This window comes from Lipotes vexillifer, unplaced genomic scaffold (genome assembly GCF_000442215.2).
Source record: "Lipotes vexillifer unplaced genomic scaffold, Lipotes_vexillifer_v1.1 scaffold970, whole genome shotgun sequence".
Classification (NCBI taxonomy): domain Eukaryota; kingdom Metazoa; phylum Chordata; class Mammalia; order Artiodactyla; family Lipotidae; genus Lipotes; species Lipotes vexillifer.
Genome location: NW_006783115.1, coordinates 1,618,854 through 1,636,636, shown reverse-complemented (window position 1 = coordinate 1,636,636; position 17,783 = coordinate 1,618,854). Strand labels below are relative to the sequence as shown.

The window sequence follows — 17,783 nt, the reverse complement described above, 5'->3', positions numbered from 1 at the left end:
TTTTTTTTTGCTGTACGTGGGCCTCTCACTGCTGTGGCCTCTCCCGTTGCGGAGCAAAGGCTCCGGACGCGCAGGCCCAGCGGCCATGGCCCACGGGCCCAGCCGCTCCGCGGCACGCGGGATCCTCCCAGACCGGGGCACGAACCCGCATCCCCTGCATCGGCAGGCGGACTCTGAACCACTGCGCCACCAGGGAAGCCCGCTCCTCTAGATTCTGCAAACAGAAATGGTAATGCCAAAAAGGCACAGAACCCCTGTATTTCAGGAGCATAACAAAGAAATATAGTCCATGTTGGGGGTGAGTGCAAAAAAGAAAAATGAAAGCTGAATACAGAGGATGGGGAGGATGGGGGGAAGTAGGGAGTGCAGGGGTGCTATTTTATGTACATTGTTCAGTGATCCTTCCTGATGAGATGACATGCGTGCCAAGACCCAAGGGAAGTGAGGGAGCCAGCTGGCAGACCTCAGGAGGAAGAGTGCTCCAGGGAGAGGGAGGAGCAAGTGCAAAGACCCTGAGGTAGAACTGTGCTTGTTTTTTTTGTTTTGGGGTTTTTTTTTGAGAATCAGGCACATCAGACATGTGGGCAGGGGGCAGATCTTATAGGATCTGGAAGATAGGGTGAGAGTTTCAGATGTCACTCTGAGGGAGATAGACGACATTGGCAGGTTTGAGCCCTGGGATGATTTGTTCCACCTTGTATTTTGAGAAGCTCATTTTGGATACCATGTCAGGAATAAATCATAGGGGGACAACAACAGAAGTTGTTAGGGAGCTGTTTCCAGCAGAATTTGTAGATGAATTGGATGTTGGTTCTGAGAGAAAGGAGAGTCAAGAATGATTGCAGGGGTTTGGGAGAGAGAGAGAGAGAGACAGACAGACAGACAGACATGGAAGGAGGGAGGATGCTCTCATGTCTTTTCTTATAAGGGCACTAATTGCATTCATGAGGGCTCCACCCTCATAACCTGATTACCTCCCAAAGGCCCCCTGGCCTAGGGTTATAAGCAGGGATCCGCAATGATCAGATTTGTGTTCTTCAGAGAACATTCTAGAAAGAAGCACAGGTATTGCTCTCGTCATGGCAGTGTGGCTGGCTTTTTGGCATAGGATCTTGGAGTGCTAACCCAACAAGCCAGCCTTAAGAAGCACTGGCAAACATCACCATCACCTCCTTAGATGAGTACTTTAGTTCATTTTTCTCTTTTTTTCTTTCTTTTGGCTTAAAACAGCCACCATTTTATTATTTCCCATGATTCTGTGGGTCAGGAGTTCAGCCACGGTACACTGGGGACAGCTGGTCTCCATGTGATGTCCGCTGAGGCTGGACCATCCACACTGGCTTTTTTACTCACAGGTCTAATGCCTCAGCTGACATGGGTGGGAAGACTTGCTCAGGTCCTATATCTGGGGCCTCGGTTCTCCCTGTTGGCTGGGTTCCTTGCTTCTCCCCTGTGTAGTGTCACTCAGAACCTCTCCCTCTGCACCTGGCCTCTGCACGTGGTCTCCCCTTGTCCCTTGGGTTTCTCACAACGTGAGAAAGGAGGAAGGAAGGGGAGGAAGGGCAAGCAAGAGGGAGGCAGTGACGGCTGCCAGGTCTCATGCAGCCTGGGCCTGGGAGTCCCAGATAGCACCTCTGTCTTATTCTCGTTCATTCCTTAGTTCTTTTGAACCTGAGGTGTCCTATCTCTAAAAGAACATGAGTGACAGTAATAATGCCCACATCCCCAGATCATCGTGAGGTTCTTTACTAGCTCTTATCATGCCCTGGGCCCTTCCTGGATAGTACCTATGTTTTAGGTGCATTTGCTCATTCAGTCCTCACAATCACCTTGGCCTGTTGGAGCAAGTTTGCCTGGGCTTGTGAAAGCCAATGGTTACATTTTCAGGAAATTTGCAAGCAGTAGTTAAACCCTAGGAAGCTTGAAATTGGCCCTGTGGGAGTACTTACACCACAGAAATTGGAAGCACACATATCAGGGCCATTTTTCTTTTGGTTGTTTTCTGGAGAACTGATTTGCCAGCACACCACTGTGTGTGTGTGTCTCTGTGTGTGTCTGTGTGTGTGTCTGTGTGTATGTGTTTTCAACCCCATTTACAGATGAGGAAACTGAGGCTCAGAGAAGTTAAATTATTGTCCAAAATCAACCAATTTAGTAGGTAGCGGATTTGACTTTGGAGGCCCAATTCCCATGCCCTTAACTGCTGTGCTGTCCTACTTCTGTAGGTGAGAAAATGTGTATGAAAGAGATTTATAACCAGGTAAAGCCGTATAAATATTCATTATTAATTTTGATGCAGAAAAAAACTTTTATCCCTGTTTATCCATTCTTTATATCTTGTACATTTACACTGCTAACAACTCTGATTATGTCTCCCTCCCCTTCCTCTTCATCCCCATGATCCTTCACATCACCTTTCCCAGGTAGGTGCGTTCTCCGAAAGTCTCCTAACCTGTTCCTTTCTTCGGCTTCTCAGCATCCTGCTCGCCATCATTTCCCACTCCCTTCCAGTCAGCCCTCTGTTGTTTCCTTGCTTCCCACTTCACTTTTGGTTCCCTCCCCCATCCTCACACTAAAAGTCAGAACAGAACCTGCCATCCCCTCCTTGACTGCTCCCAACCCCCTTTTTTCAGAATCCCAGCAGTGAGCTCTCTGTGCCTAAGTTCTGCAGCAGTTGCTACTGTTCCCCTTTTACGGGTGGCAGGGAGGGCAGACGGGTCATAATCTGATCGCTTTCCTTGTTGTCTGACACCCCGGAGAAACCACATGTTCCGTTCGGTGGTCGTCAGAAATAGCATGCTTAAGCAACCTGGAATTATAAAACTGCTTAATTAGAGAGAGATGGTTTCACTGGGATATGCCTGGTTTTCCCCGGTGGTTTTACCTCCTCTCCAAGTGGCCGGCCCCCCAGCAGCTAATTGCTGGCTTTAGCACTCTCTCCCTTTATTTTATTTTCTGCGACATCAGGGCTTGCCTATGAAGAGAAGTACTCTCTTCCATGTTCCAGCTCTCCTCTGTCAGCAAACTCTAGATGTTGACCTGAGTAATAAGGGTGGAAAATCTTACACTTCAGAGGTCTCTAGCTCTTAAATAAGCACCTTCTGTGTGCTGCGTGCTGGGAATATGACCAGGAACCAAATTATCTTCATGCTAATGGAGCTTACGGTCCAGTGGGAGAGAGAGATACTGAAGTAATTTTTTTAATATTGTGAGAAGTGCTCTAAGGTGATTTAAAGGGTGTAACAGGAGCCCTTAATTTAATTAAGGGGTTGGGGAAGGCTTCTTATAGGAGGTGACAGTTAGCTGAGACCCAGAAGATGAACAGGTGTTAGCTCGGCAAAGAGTAGGGGACTACTAGTCCACCTACAGAGGAAGAGCTTGGTCTACATAGCAGAGCACCTGAAAGAAGGGCCAAGAAGCTGGTCCCTGAGCCTTCTCTGAAATTCTGGGGATGTATTGGAGTCCCCATCATGACTTGACTTATCTAGGTTCTGATGTTATAGACCAGGGGTTGTTAAACCACAAGCTGCAGATCAAATATGCCTCGCAACATCTGTGTTTGTAAGTAAAGTTTTATTGGAACACAGCCATGCCTATTTGTTTACCTATTGTCGATAGCTGAGGGAAATGGTGGTGACAGAGGCTGTATGACCTCAAAGCCAAAGTATTCACTATCTGGCCCTTTGCAGAAAAGGACCCACGCGTTAGGTGAGTGGGAAGCTTGGGGTCTGGGCCAGGAGACCAGCCTGCAGCTAGTAGAGCCTGAGAACTGGGGGATCCAAAGACAGTGACCAAGGATCAGTAATAGCAAGGTGGTTGGCAACAGGATCTGACACCAGGCTGTCTGGTTCCCGAGCTACACTCTTAACCACCAAGCCAGGCTGGTTGTGCAAGATTAGCCTGAGAGGGGACAGCAGGGTCTGTCTCCAGAGTCAACCAGATGCCAGCATGCAGGGGTTTCAAGAGACACAGGGACATAGGACCTTTCATGAGGTGGTCATGGCCTCAACCACCATGAGGCCAGGAGGACAAAGGAGGAGGCTGCCCAGCAAGATGGCCAAAGATTGACCATCCTTTCCATCACCTCTGGGCTGCTGGAATACCTTTCTTTCCTCATCCTGCCCATATTACTTCACTGCCCTTGTTCCACTTATCCATTGAAATAGTGCTCCTCAAACTTGAACGTGCACACACATCACCTGGGAACCTTGTTAAATTGCAGATTCTGATTCAGCAGGTCTCGGGTGACGTTCCAGTTCTGCAAGTTCAGACATTGGGGTGAGTGGATGACTGGATGTCTTTCCTTGGTCCTTAGCAGATGTGGATACATCTGCCTCAATGAGTCCTCTTCCAAGCGACCTGTCCTCAGCCCATCAAGACAGAATATAATGGGGTAGTTATAAGTCTCTGTCCACATTCTGTACATCATCCATTTGATGGATACACAACACTTTTTTGTGTTTTATAAATTTATTTATTTGGTGTTTTTTTTTTGTCTGAGTTGGGTCTTCGTTGCTGCGCGTGGGCTCTCTCCAGTTGCGGCGAGCGGGGCCTACTCTTCACTGCGGTGCTCAGGCTGCTCATTGCGGCGGCCTCTCCTGCTGCGGAGCACGGGCTCCAGGCACGCAGGCCTCAGTAGCTGTGGCATATGGGCTCAGTAGTTGTGGCACACGGGCCCAGTTGCTCCATGGCATGTGGGACTTTCCCAGGCCAGGGCTCGAACCCGCGTCCCCTGCATTGGCAGGCAGACTCCCAACCACTGCGCCACCAGGGAAGCCCCACAATGCATTTTTATAACTTTTTTCTCCCTCTAGTTTAAGCACTATGCTCAGTACAAAAAAAAAAAAAAAATGGAAAAAGCAGAAAACCACAACGAAAATGAGTAGTTTCTGCATTCTGTATCTTTTCCACTTGGAACTATAATATGAGCACTTCCCTGAATCAATAGATATCCTTCACCAGGATGATTTCTTTTCTAACTTTTTCTTTTGAAATAACTTTAGACTTAGAGAAAAGTTGCAAAAATAATACAGAGTTCCCATATATCCATCACCCAGCTTCCCCTAATATTAACATCTAATATAACCATAGTGCGATTAGCAAAGCCAGGAAATTCACATTGGTACCGTTATTATTAACTAAACTACAGACCTTATCACATTTTGCCAGTTGTTCCACAAACGTCTTTTTCCTGGTCTAGGATCGAATCTAAGATCCCACGTTGCATTTATTTGTCATGTCTCCTTAGTCCTCTCTAATCTAACAATTCCTTGGTCTTTTCTTTGTCTTTCATGACCTTTACACTTTTGAACAATGCTGGGCAGTTATTTCGTAGAATGTTCCTTAGTTTGGCTTTGTCTCATTTTCTTATGATTCAATTGAGCTTGTATGTTTTTGACCAGAATACACAGGATGATGCTGTATTTTTCTCAGGGCATCTTATCAGGGGTTTAGGCTTCAATATGACTTATTACTGGCGATGTTAACCTTAATCATTTGGTTAAGGCAGTATGTAGTGGATTTCTTCACTGCAAGGTCACTCCTTTTCAGGATGATAGTTGATTGGCTGTATGGCTTTGCATTATTGATCCCTACCATAACCAGACCCTCTTTTTGCACATTTAGTTTGTTACCTGTTTTTGTTTGTACTGTTTCAAAGAATGCTGCAGTGGCCATTCCTACTGGCATATCTATTAGCACATATCCCTGATTATTAGGATAAATTCCTAGAAGTAGAATTGCTGGAGCCAAGATTATTCACATCTTTAAGGCTATGTATGCTTGGGGCGGTACTATTTGTTTCTATGTTTGTTTATTTGTTTCAGTCAACTTTATTGAGGTGTATAACATTGTATATCTGTACAAGAAAATGCATAGATTTGAAGCACACGTTTCAGTGAGTTATGGCAAATGTATACCCACGTGTAACCACCACCCCCATCACTATATAAAATATAAAATTTACATATACAACCTACAATTTCTTTCATTCCCCAAAATTCCTTGACGCCCCCTTGCACTCTTTCCTCCCCCAGCTCACTCCATGCAACCACTGATCTTATTTCCATCAGTGCAGTTTATTTTTTTTAACTTTATTTTTTATCTTTGGCTGCATTGGGTCTTCGTTGCTGCGCACGGGCTTTCTCTAGTTGCGGCGAGCGGGGGCTGCTTTTCGTTGTGATGCGCAGGTTTCTCATTGCCGCAGCTTCTCTTGTTGCGGAGCACTGGGCTCTAGGCGCACGGGCTTCAGTAGTTGTGGCACACAGGCCCAGTAGTTGTGGCTCGTGGGCTCTAGAGAGCAGGCTCAGTAGTTGTGGCACACGGCTTAGTTGCTCCACCGCATGTGGGACCTTCCCGGGCCAGGGCTCGAACCCGTGTCCCCTGCATTGGCAGGCAGATTCTTAACCACTGCACCACCAGGGAAGTCTTCAGTGCAGTTTTATGTTACCTATTCTAGGACTTCATATTAATCAGAATTACACACTATGTACTCTTTTGTATCTGTCTCCTTTGACAGAAGAGAATGTTTGAGATTCATTCATGTTGCTGTGTATTGCAAACATTTGTTCCTTTTTTACTGCTGAGTAATATCCTATTATATAAATATACCACAATTTGTGTATCCATTCTTCCATTGATGGACATTTGGGCTGTTTCCAGTTTGAAGATATTATGAATAAAGCTGCTGTGAACATTCGCCTACAGATGGACATATGTTTTCATTTCTCTCAGGTGCACACCTGGGAGTGGAATTACTGAGTCCTAAGCAGGTGTCTGTTTAACTTTATTAGACACGGCAGGATGGGTTATTTTCTTGTCCATTTTATAGCACAGGCTCCAGAAAGCTTGAGGGACTTGAGTAAAAGCCAAAAGAGGAAGAGAAAGAGAACGCTAGATGCTTTTCCTGTTTATTTCCTTTAATCTTCAGAGCCACCCTAGAAGGTAGCAGTTGTGATTCCTATTCTGTAGATGAGCACAGTGAGGCTCACGAACATGCAGCAAGATAAGGTTCTGAGTCCCCCAGGTCTGAGAACCCAAGTCCATGTTCTTTCACCAGATATGATCCTGCCTCCTTGGAGACAGTAGGTGGGGCAGCTGGGAACGAGAACACGTCTTCCCCCCTCTCCTCTTCTCTGCCTATCCTTCCTGCATCCTGTGGTCCACCCTGCCCATGCCACTGAGGGCAGTCACCCTCGATGCCTGGGTCAGCCCCCTAGAGATGAGAGTGATCTGAGTGCAGGGCCAGGGACTGTGCCCCCGTGATTGGCTTTGAGCCCTCAAAGCCACAGCAGGCACCAGGGAGTGACCCACACTCCAACCCTCGGCCAAAGGTGTCCAGTTTCTCCCTTCCTGAGACGCGATCCCCAGAGTGCTGATCTACTGGGCTGGTGGGCAGCGGGTGAGGGCAGCGGGCAGGGGCCGTGTCTCCCCGGCCACATTGCAGGCCCATTAGAAGCAGGCCTGAGTGCTTTACAAAGCTGATTAATGGGCTGCCTGTGACCTGGAATGTCATTACTCCCTGGGCTGGGGGGCCCCCCAGCTGGGTCCTTGGGGTCTTTACTGCTAATAATAATTGATGCTTTCTTTGTGGTTGCAGGGAAAGTTCTATCTGGTCATCGAGGAGTTGAGCCAGCTGTTCCGATCACTCGTTCCCATCCAGCTGTGGTATAAATACATCATGGGTGACGATGCCTCCAACAGCTACTTCCTCGGAGGGGTCCTGATCGTTCTCTACAGCCTCTGCAAGGTGAGGTGGCCTGGGGGAGGCTGGAGGGCTGGCCTGAGGAAGACCCACTCACTAGCTGGGCCTGGCGGCGAGGGCAAGTGGGGAGCCTCTTTGTTTAATTGAAAAATTAAATTCACACAACACAAAATTAACCACTAACCATCTTATAGTGAACAATTCAGTGGCATTTAGCAGATTCTCAGTGTTGTGCCACTACCACCTCTGTCTAGTTCCAAGACACGTTTATCACCCCCAAAAGCAACACTGTACCCGTGAAGCAATCACTCTTCTTTCCTCCACCAGTGCCTGGCCACCACCGGTCTTCTTTCTGAAGACTCTATGAATTTACCTTTTCTGGACATTTCACATAAATGGAATCATACACTACGTAACTTTTGGTGTCTGGCTTCTTTCACGTAATAGCATCATTTCCGAGGTTCCTCCACGTTATAGCATATATCAATACTTCAGTCCTTTTTATGGCTACAGCCATCCTAGTTTCTTGCCCATAAACCTCACCATATGCCATCATTTCATGCTGTCCTCTTCACAGCAACCCTTCAAAATACATACCATTATCACTCCTAGATGATGGGCGAGGGTACTGAGGCTCAGGGAGAAGTAACTTGCCCAGCATCACTCAGCTAGTGATCACAGAACAAATGTCCAAGTCTGGAGCTCTCAACCCACCGACGACACTGCTACAGAATTTGTTTTCTGTTCCTCTTCAGTTGCACACCCTCAGCTCTGCAAATCAGTATGCCGTGCTTCTCTTTTCATCATTAGTACAAATCAGGTTTTCCTCCCTAACAACAAACACATCCTCCTCTTTCTTTTCCCTTATCTATTTAAGGCTTTAGAGAATTCTGGAGGAATGCATGTGTTCCCTTTCCTTCCTCCAAGCAGGACTAGCCAGGCAACCCATGCACTGTCAACCACTGGGGCTTATTTTGCCTGCTGATTCTGATCTGCTGGCAGTGGCTGACTGGAGTGCTGGACAGAGAAGAATGATTATGCTCTAACTCAGAAGAAGAGTGCTGTGATCAATTAGCAATGCCTGCCCGGGGCTTGGGAGGGGGAAAAGACAGTAGGCATGCCATATATTTGCTATCCTGGCCCCACTGGCAGGGGAGACTGCTGATGGAAGGCAGCAAGACAAAAGCCAAGCAAAACTGAGGGGAATGAGGAGTTTCAAATGGGAGGATGTGCCCTGAAAATGTCTGGAGTCAAAGATGAGGAGGGTCCATGGTGGTTGTTCAGGAATGGTGAAAGAGATCCCGAACAATCCTTGGATACTTTTCAGCCATCACCTCGCTCTTCTTTCAGTCTTTCGACATTTGTGGCCGCGTGGGTGGAGTTAGGAAAGCGCTGAAGCTTCTCTGCACCTCTCAGGTGAGTTGGCTTCTGATGGTCCTGACCGAGGGCACAGGAGCCAGGAGCCGGAAACAGACCTTGCTGTGCTTCTGAGGGTGTCTCTCCAGCGAGGGACCACAGCTGTGTCTGTGTCTCTCTCCCTTCCATCAAACAGAATTATGGAGTCCGGGCCACTGGGCAGCAGTGCACAGAAGCTGGTGATATCTGTGCTATCTGCCAGGCTGAGTTCCGAGAGCCTCTGATCCTTATGTGCCAGGTGAGCAGGGCTGGGCGGGGCCGTTGGAGACGGAGGTTGGGGGAAAGCAGGGCCCTGCCCCATGCAGAAGTCCCAAGTGCCTGCATGGGGCGCTTGACCAAAACCAAATGACCAAACCCTGGGGCTCTGGGATGGGTCTTTGGGAACAGTGTAGTCAAGGCTGGAGTCCCTCAGACCCAAGGTCAAATCTCAGTTCTGCCTTTTACCAGCTGGCTGCCCTTGGGCAGGTTCACTTCACCTCTCTGAGCTTTGATTTCAGTGGTAAAATGTAGAAAATGAAAATTTCAGTAGGGTATAGCGTCAGAATATCCTGAGTTTGAATCTCAGCAGCAGTGTGGACCCCGAGTGGCTCAGTCCATCTCCCTGAGCCTTGGTCGTTTTCATTTATAAAATGGGTATCATAATAATGCCTACTTTATAGAGTTATTATTATGATTAAATGAGATCATCTCTGGAAAGAGCTAAATTTTAATTATTCAGCCCTAAAACTTATGATTATTACAGTTATTAGTATCATTATAATTATTATTACCATTTGTTTTCGTTATTAGTTGTGGGTCACCAACCCATAGTAGTCAGTACTGGTCAGTTACCTTTAACTGCCTAAATGTATCCCTTTGCCTCCTCCCGGCTCTCCCCCTCCCCCTCCTCCCGACATCAGGGGCTAAGGTGTCAATTCAGCAAATGTGTATGAGTCAAAGCATCCTATCAGATACGGGGAGGGGAGGCAGAGGGCACATAGACCCTGTCCCCTTCTCTAGAACACACGGCCTCCTTGGGGAAACAGACGCATACATAAATAACTATGAAACAAGGCAGGCAGTGGTAAGTGCTGTGTAAGAGAGAGTCATGCAGTGTCCCAGGGGACCAGGCCAGAGAGCGATGAGTTGGAGGCTGAGAAGATTTTGGGGGAGGCGTAGCCTGCAGACTAGAAGGAATGGGAGAGCATAGGGCTCCCCCGCACCTTCCAGGGGTAGGAGGACAGGAGGTGGGGTCCTCTTTTGGCATCAGCAAAATTTCTTTGGTTTTGCTGTTTGGTGGTGTTTAGGAGGTTCGTTTTTTAATCTTTAACTGTACTTATTTTTAAATTGAGAATAAATTTGCGTGACTCAAAAATTCAAAAAGGAGATGAAGCAGTCACGATGACTAAATGCAGTGTGGGACCTGGAACAGAGAGAGAACAGGAGAGAAAAACTAGCCTCATGAAATCTGAAGAAAGTCTGGAGTTTAGTCCATGGTCATGCATCTATGTGGATTTCTTAGCTTTGACAAATGTACCTACCACGGTGATGCAAGAGGATAATACTAGGGGAGACTGACACTGGGTGAGGGGTAATACAAGAACTGTCTGTACTACCTTTGCAACTTTTCTGTAAGTCTAAAATTATTCCAAAATAAAAAGTTCATTAAAAAAATATTTTAAACATACAAAAAGGGAAGGGGTGACAGGGTTCCTACCCTTATCCCCAGCTCCCTAGGCCCCTAAATACCCACACGGGCAACTGGGCCAGTTTCCTTTATATCTTCCCAGAGATGCTTTGCAGAATTTAAATATATATACACACACATATACACAAACATATCTTTTCCAAAAAGACATAAGTTGCGGCACATTCTACCCAAACCGCATTCTGCATCTTTTCTTTTTGACTTGAAACTCTGCCTGAAGAGATTGTTCCTTATTTGTGTAACATCCCATTTTATGGATAGACCATAATTTGTTTAACCATTCTCCTATTGATGGGCATTTAGCAGTTCATAATCTTTTGTTATGACAAATATGGCTGTTGTGAGAGATCAGGAATAGGGAGATCTATAGCACCTACCTGGACTCATCGTGTTGATTAAATGAGTTAATTCAGGTGAAGCATTTAGGACCATGCCTGGTGCGTGGTCAGGGTTCCGTAAATATTAGCTCTCATTGGCACGTATTCCATTTCACATGTGTGCAAGCTCTTAGTAGGATAGATTCCTAGTGGTGGAATTACTGGGTCAGAGGGTATGCAGTTCTGACAGATGTTGCTAAATCGCCCTCCACAAAGAGTGTATCCGTTTGCAACCCCAGTGTGAAGTATGACGCACCCTCTTGGCTCTCCTTCCTCACCAACATACCGTGTTATGAAGCCTTTTTTGAGCGTTGCCAGTCTGACAGGTGACAAACACTATCTTGGTGCAGTTTTCATTTGCATTTGCCTAATTATGAGAGCAGACGAGCATCTTCTCATACGCTTCAGAGCATCTGTATTTCCTTTTTGGTAGCAGCAATTCTTTGAACAGAATGTCAAGGTGAAAGTTTTTCTTCTTCCTTGCTGGCAGTCTCTCCAAGCCTTAGTCTGTTTGCCTCTCTCCCGTTCTTGTCCCGGTACCACTACGTCTTCCCGCAGCTGGATTAGAATTAGTGGGGGGCGGGGGTTGGACAAGACACCGTCACCCCAGATCCAGGAGCAGAGGGGCCACATCCAGTGGTGGTTGAAGCCCACATACGTGGCCAGGCCTAGCACACGTCTCAGTCTTCCTCTGCTGCTGTGAGCCGGGCTTAGAAGGGCACTTCCACAGGTGAAAGGACCTTGTTAATTCCTAAATGCACTGAATGAATGAACAAATGAATGAATGAGTCAGTAATGAGCCTTTACATCCTCAATAAAGGCATCTCTGATTCTGTTTCTCCAGTCTCGTCAGTGCCCCCAGCTACATGTCCTTGCAGATCCTGTGTTTTTCCTTCATAGCACTTATCTCAGTTGTCAGCTAGATGATTAATTGGGCAACTGGTTGTGTAAGGTCTGTCTCCTCTTTGCCAAATTATAAGCCGCTTGAGAGTGGCGACCATGTCTGTCTTTCTTAGTAGTGGAATCACAGTACTGACTCAGTAAACATTGGATGGATGGATGGATGGATAGATGGATGGAATGGGATGAGATGGATGGAGGAGGGATGGAATGGGATGGATGGATAGAATGGCACGGATATATGGATGGATGGTTGGATGGATGGGATAGAGGAGATGGATGGATGGTTGGGATGGAGATTGATGGTAGCCAAGTGGAGGGGTGGGTGGATGAGTGCAAAGGTGGGTGGATAAAGATAAATGTGTGGGTGACTGGGTGGATGGGCAAATGGATTGACAAGACGGTTGGGTGAATAGATGGGTAGATGGGGGAATGGATGGGTGGATGAATGGATAGTTGGATTGATGAATAGAAGGACAGATGCATGCATGGATAGATGAAGAGCCCACTGGGCTAAAGGAACATCCTATCTCGCCTTCAAAGGGCCATCAAATTAAGCTCAGTGGGTTACTCACACCCACCACCTACCAACCGGCTCCCAGAGCTGGGGCCTGAGAAGCAGATTGTCAGTTGGAGCTAGTCAGGCAGACACTGAGCATGTCCAGAGGTTAGAACTCTCCGCTCAGACGGAGCACACTCGCCTGATCGGTCACTCCACAGTATTTATGGCATGCCTCCTGCCAGCCTACAGGGGGTCAGAAAAGGGCATTTTGAACACAAAGTCAGAAATCTGCCTTTAAATAAAAGCCCTCCTTGCCAAAGGGAAGAGTCAGAGTATGTTACAGAACAAACTGCCCTCCGGTTCTTGGTCACTACCAGGAGTTTGGTTTCAGAGGGCTGGTGATACAAAGGAAAGAGGGCAAGAGTATAACGACCCCCGTTGATTTTTTCCTTACACATGCCTCACACTTGATGCTTTATGATAGGCTTTACCTGTTTGCGTCCTTACGATACCTTGTGGGGGAAATAGTAGCCCTGTTTTACAGAGAAGGAGACAGGCTCAGAGAGCCTGCTCTTAATCTTTGAGCAAGACATGGGGAGTCTGGATAGAACTTGGGATCAGGGTGGGGTAGCCTGTCCCACCCTAGGGACACCTCTCCCAACTCCGTGCTCCAGGAGACACAGCCAGGGAACTGTTAACGATCCAGCACCACCTGCATTCCCCACTGACCACAAACCCACCCAGCCCTACACTTCCCAGCTTGGAAGGACCCCTCCTCCCCTTCCCTCTGTAGGGGCTCATTCCTTTCTCCAAATGCTAGAGGCAGTCCTGGGTCATGAACTCCTCCAGCCCAGCCCCTGGGTGGTCCTGTGTTCTTTGAATCTCTTAATTTGGCACCAGATTTGGTCCTGCCTGATTATCTGAGAAGGAAACTGTGAGCTCCTGGAGGCCAGGGACCAGGTCTTCATCATCCTAGTATCTCCAGGATCTCCCACCTAACCTGCCTGGAAAGGCATTGTTTGTCAGAACCCCTACTCTGTGCAGGCTCAGGGCTGGGCAGTGGGAAGACAACAGCAGCAGTGGGCCCGCTGGGTCTGCTGACCCCTGGGTCCTGCCCTTCAGCCCATGGTGAGAATTTGGGCATGGGTATCCAGACTCTGTGTGGCCTGCTCACCTCCTCTCCCACACTCCCCTACACCCACCTCACTGTAGCCACATTGGCCATCCTTGAGAGCCTTAAACGCTTTCCCATCTCAGGAGCTTTGCACATCTGTCCCCTTCAGCCTGGAATGCTCTAGCCCCCACCGCCTCTCGTCACCTAGTTAATTCCCAAACATCCTTCAGACTTCAACACAAGTGTCACCACTTTCAAGAAGCCTTCCTCGACTACCCCCTAGATCAGACTAGTCCCCCTGTAACATACTCCTATAGCATCATGGAGCGCTTCTTTAGAACACTTTCTACAATTAGGCACCTACTGCATACTGTGCCAGAATGGGTTTATAAGAAGCTTACAGTCTGCCATGGAGAGACAGATAATAAACAATAAACAGATATAATGTAATAATAACTATTACTGTATAATAGCCAAGCCAACACTTATAGAAAACTTATTATTTGCCAGGCATTCATTGGTCTAAGTGCCTTTTTTTAAACTTTTTAAAAAAACACTTTGTTTGGATTTTTATATTATCAATTTTATTTTAAAAGATCTCAAACCTACGGAAAAGTTGAAGGATAGTAGAATGAATACCCTTTTATCCTTTATCTAGATTCACTAATCGTGAACATTTTACCACATTGCCTTTTCTTAGTATAGATTTTTCCCCCTAAACCTGTTGAGAATAAGTGGCTGACATTTTGATTCTATCATCCCTAAATATTTCAGCAGACATTTCCCAAGAACAAGGACATTCTCTCCCATAGCCCCAATTCTACTATCACAGTATCAAATTTTTAATTGATATAAAATACTAATATTCAAATATATATTCAAATTTCTCTAATCGTCTTCAACATCCTTCATAGCTAGGTTTTTCCCCACATCCAGGATCCAATCAAGAATCATATAGTGCGTTTGATTGTCGTGTGAAAGTACTTTAATGTTAGTTAATCTTCCTATGAGGGCAGTAGTAGTATCCCCATTTTACAGGTGAGGAAAAAGAGGCACAGGGAGGTTAAATCACTTGTCCAAGTTATGTAGCCAGAGGGTAGTGGAACCCGTTAATGTTTCCAGTCTCCCCATGCTTCTCTTGACCCCTGTGGTCTGTTCTCAACCCAGCTGCCAAAGGCATCTTTTTAAAATACAAATCATATCAAGTCAGCCCTCTACTCAAAACCCTGCCATGGCTCCCTGCTTCTCTCAGAATAAAAGCCAAAGCCCTCCCAAGGCCCTACACAACTCTCTGACCTCATCCCGCCCTCTACCCCCAGGCTCAGCCCCACTCTCCTTGCTGTTCCTCCAGCACACCAGGCACACTCCTGCCTCGGGGCCTTTGCACATGCTATTCCCTCTGCCTGGAGCACTCTTTTCCCAGATATCACCAGGGCTCATTCCTCACCCTCCTTCAAGTTTTACCTAAATATCAGTATCTCAGGAACATCCTTCCAAGTCACCCCATTCACCATCACAGGCCTCCCAAGCCCTCTTATCCCCCCTTCCCTGCTTTTCCATCTTAGCACTTACCACTGGCAGACTCTGCCTCTTAGAGATTCCTCTTGCTAGTTGTCTCCCCAGCTAGAATACAAGTTCCATGAGGGCAGGAATTGTCTGTATTGTTCACTACTGGCTTCCACTCCTAGGACCGAGGCGGGCACAGGGTGGATGCTTGGGAAAGTGACTCCACTGGTCCTGATTGCTGTCCCCGCAGCACGTGTTCTGTGAGGAGTGCCTCTGCCTCTGGCTGGACCGTGAGCGCACCTGCCCGCTCTGCCGCTCGGTTGCCGTGGATACACTGCGCTGCTGGAAGGATGGGGCCACTTCGGCACACTTCCAGGTGTACTAGGGCTGAAGACTGACGCATCGATGCTCCCAGGCACACCAGGGAGATGACGGAGGGTCAGTGGTGTTGGGTCCAACTCCGGGGGCTTCCTGGGAAAAAGTCCTCAAGCACTGACTGTCCTCCTTCCTGCCTCTCTCCATCTCTTCCTCTAAAGCCAGGCCCCTGTCCCCTTCCCCGCCTTCACCTTCTCTTGTTCTGATCATGGTGTGCGCATCCCACCCCCACACACGGGGACGCCTTCTCACTCAGACTCGGTCCCCACCTATGTAGGTCTCCCACTTCCCTCCAAGTCAAGGAACTGGTAATGGACCAAGTCCCACCTGTTGATTATTTTAACTCGTGGTGACCTAATACCTGATGCTGCAAACTAGAGAGAGGCCTGGAGATCCCGTCTCCCCCTAAATGGCCCAAGTCCGCAGATGAGAATCACTGTGAAGTATTTTCCAAATACAGATGCTGGGCCCCACCTTATACCTACAGTAACTACGCGTACCAAACACTTAGTGTGAGCCAGGCACAGCACTGAGCCTCCTGCCCGGACGACCCGCTATAATCCTCACAAGAGCCCTATGGCAGAGGTACTGTTTCCTTCGTTTCACAGATGAGGAAACTGAGGCATAGAGCTCCATGTGGAAACTTTCCCAGGGTCACCCAGTGAGCACTGATGGACCAAGTTTCCAGCCCGGGCCTGTCTGGCTTCAGAGCCTGACTCTTAATCACATGCTGACCCACTGCTCAGACACTTCAGGTGTGGGGTCTCCCAGACATGTTTCCTTAAAAGCACAAGAGGTGATTCTGACGCCCATCAGTGGCTCAGGTGCATAGCACGTTTGATTTGGACTGCACTGAGAATGCTAATAGTGAACACTAGCTCCTGAAATCTAGTCATGGTTGGGTCCATGGAAAGACGTGGTCCTTAAAATTGCTGTTTAGCTGGACTCTGCCGGGGATGCTCAATCATGATTGGCTATCAAGAAAGGCCAGCTCTGGTGCAGATGCAGATGTCATGGGGTGTCCACTCCCATCTTTATTTCTCTCCTCCTCCTTTTGTCCTGTCCCTCACTTAAGACTCAGGTGTGTCAACAGCTCCTGTGGCCATTGCCTTCTCCCCTGGTAGCCTTCAGAGCAAAAGGCATGATCCATGTTATGGATTTTTCCACAAGCCAGGGTGATGGTATAGAGCACAGCAGTGATCAGTGTTTCTGGAATCTCTATACCAGAGCTACTAATCTCTGTAACACAAGTTCTCCACCCATGAGACCCTCCCTGCTCTGAAATCTGGGAGAAGGCACAAGTGATCCCTTAGAAGCCACTGGAATCTTGTCTGCCCTACCCGCCTCCCAACTCTATTCTCTCATTGTCAACCTCAGCACAACAGGCTAGCGCCAACGGCATTACAGAGAAAGCAATCTGTGTGGCTACTGAGCGGATTAGCAAGAAAGCCCCAGGAGAAATGGTGGGAGCCTTGCTGCCACCTCACTCTCAGCCAGTATTCACGTGCCCATCCTGTCCCCAAGAGATTCATCACATTCACCCCTGTGTGCTGTCAAGCCAGGACCTTTTCCTTTGCCTGACATCCCTGGCTATTTCCTGACACCCAGCAAGGCATCCCTTCCAGGGCAGCATGGCATCTTTCAAGCTCTGTTACTATGGCAATGGCCACGATGTTACAATCCCACTTGCCTGGATAATCAGCTCCGAAGGGGAAGTGGAGGGAAATGGGGCCAGGCAGATTCGACTGCCCTGTTCCCCCTGCCTTGAGGAAGAACTGAAGGGAAGCAACAGGAGCTTCTGCAACTGGTTTTTATCAGAAAGATCGCCCTGCCTGCAGATGCCATCAAAGAAGCATGAGAAATTGCAGCTAGAGAAGACTTACTTATTAAAAGTGCCAGCATGTGACAGAGCAGATAGACCGACCAGTCTGTTGGGAGTCAGGCCTGGAATTCTGATTCCAAACTCTGCATGACTTTGAGAAGTCACTTCACCTCCCTGTAGCCATCTCCAGGGCGACAAAGCCTAGTGTATTGTCTACTGGAACCAGGGAAACTAACAATGTAGATTACTGGTGAATACCCCAAGGGTTTTGTCAATTACACTCATGCCACCAAAAAAACCCTCTAACATTCCACAAATAATGAGCCATGTCTCTGACACTCTAAAGAGTGTCACATGTGGGGAACACTCGGGGGCGGGGGTG

The 17,783-nt window shown here is 47.7% G+C and overlaps 1 protein-coding gene across 1 annotated transcript in view; it reads left to right on the top strand.

Moving 5' to 3' along the window:
- The window catches only part of RNFT2 (ring finger protein, transmembrane 2), a 58,094-nt gene extending 42,320 nt beyond the window's left edge, over positions 1-15,774 (top strand). The window contains exons 7-10 of the mRNA XM_007455860.1: positions 7,598-7,747; positions 9,053-9,118; positions 9,255-9,356; positions 15,455-15,774. Of these exons, the coding sequence (XP_007455922.1) occupies positions 7,598-7,747; positions 9,053-9,118; positions 9,255-9,356; positions 15,455-15,589 (453 nt within the window). The 3' untranslated portion in view covers positions 15,590-15,774. The remainder of the gene's footprint in view (positions 1-7,597; positions 7,748-9,052; positions 9,119-9,254; positions 9,357-15,454) is intronic.
- Positions 15,775-17,783: the final 2,009 nt, after the last annotated feature.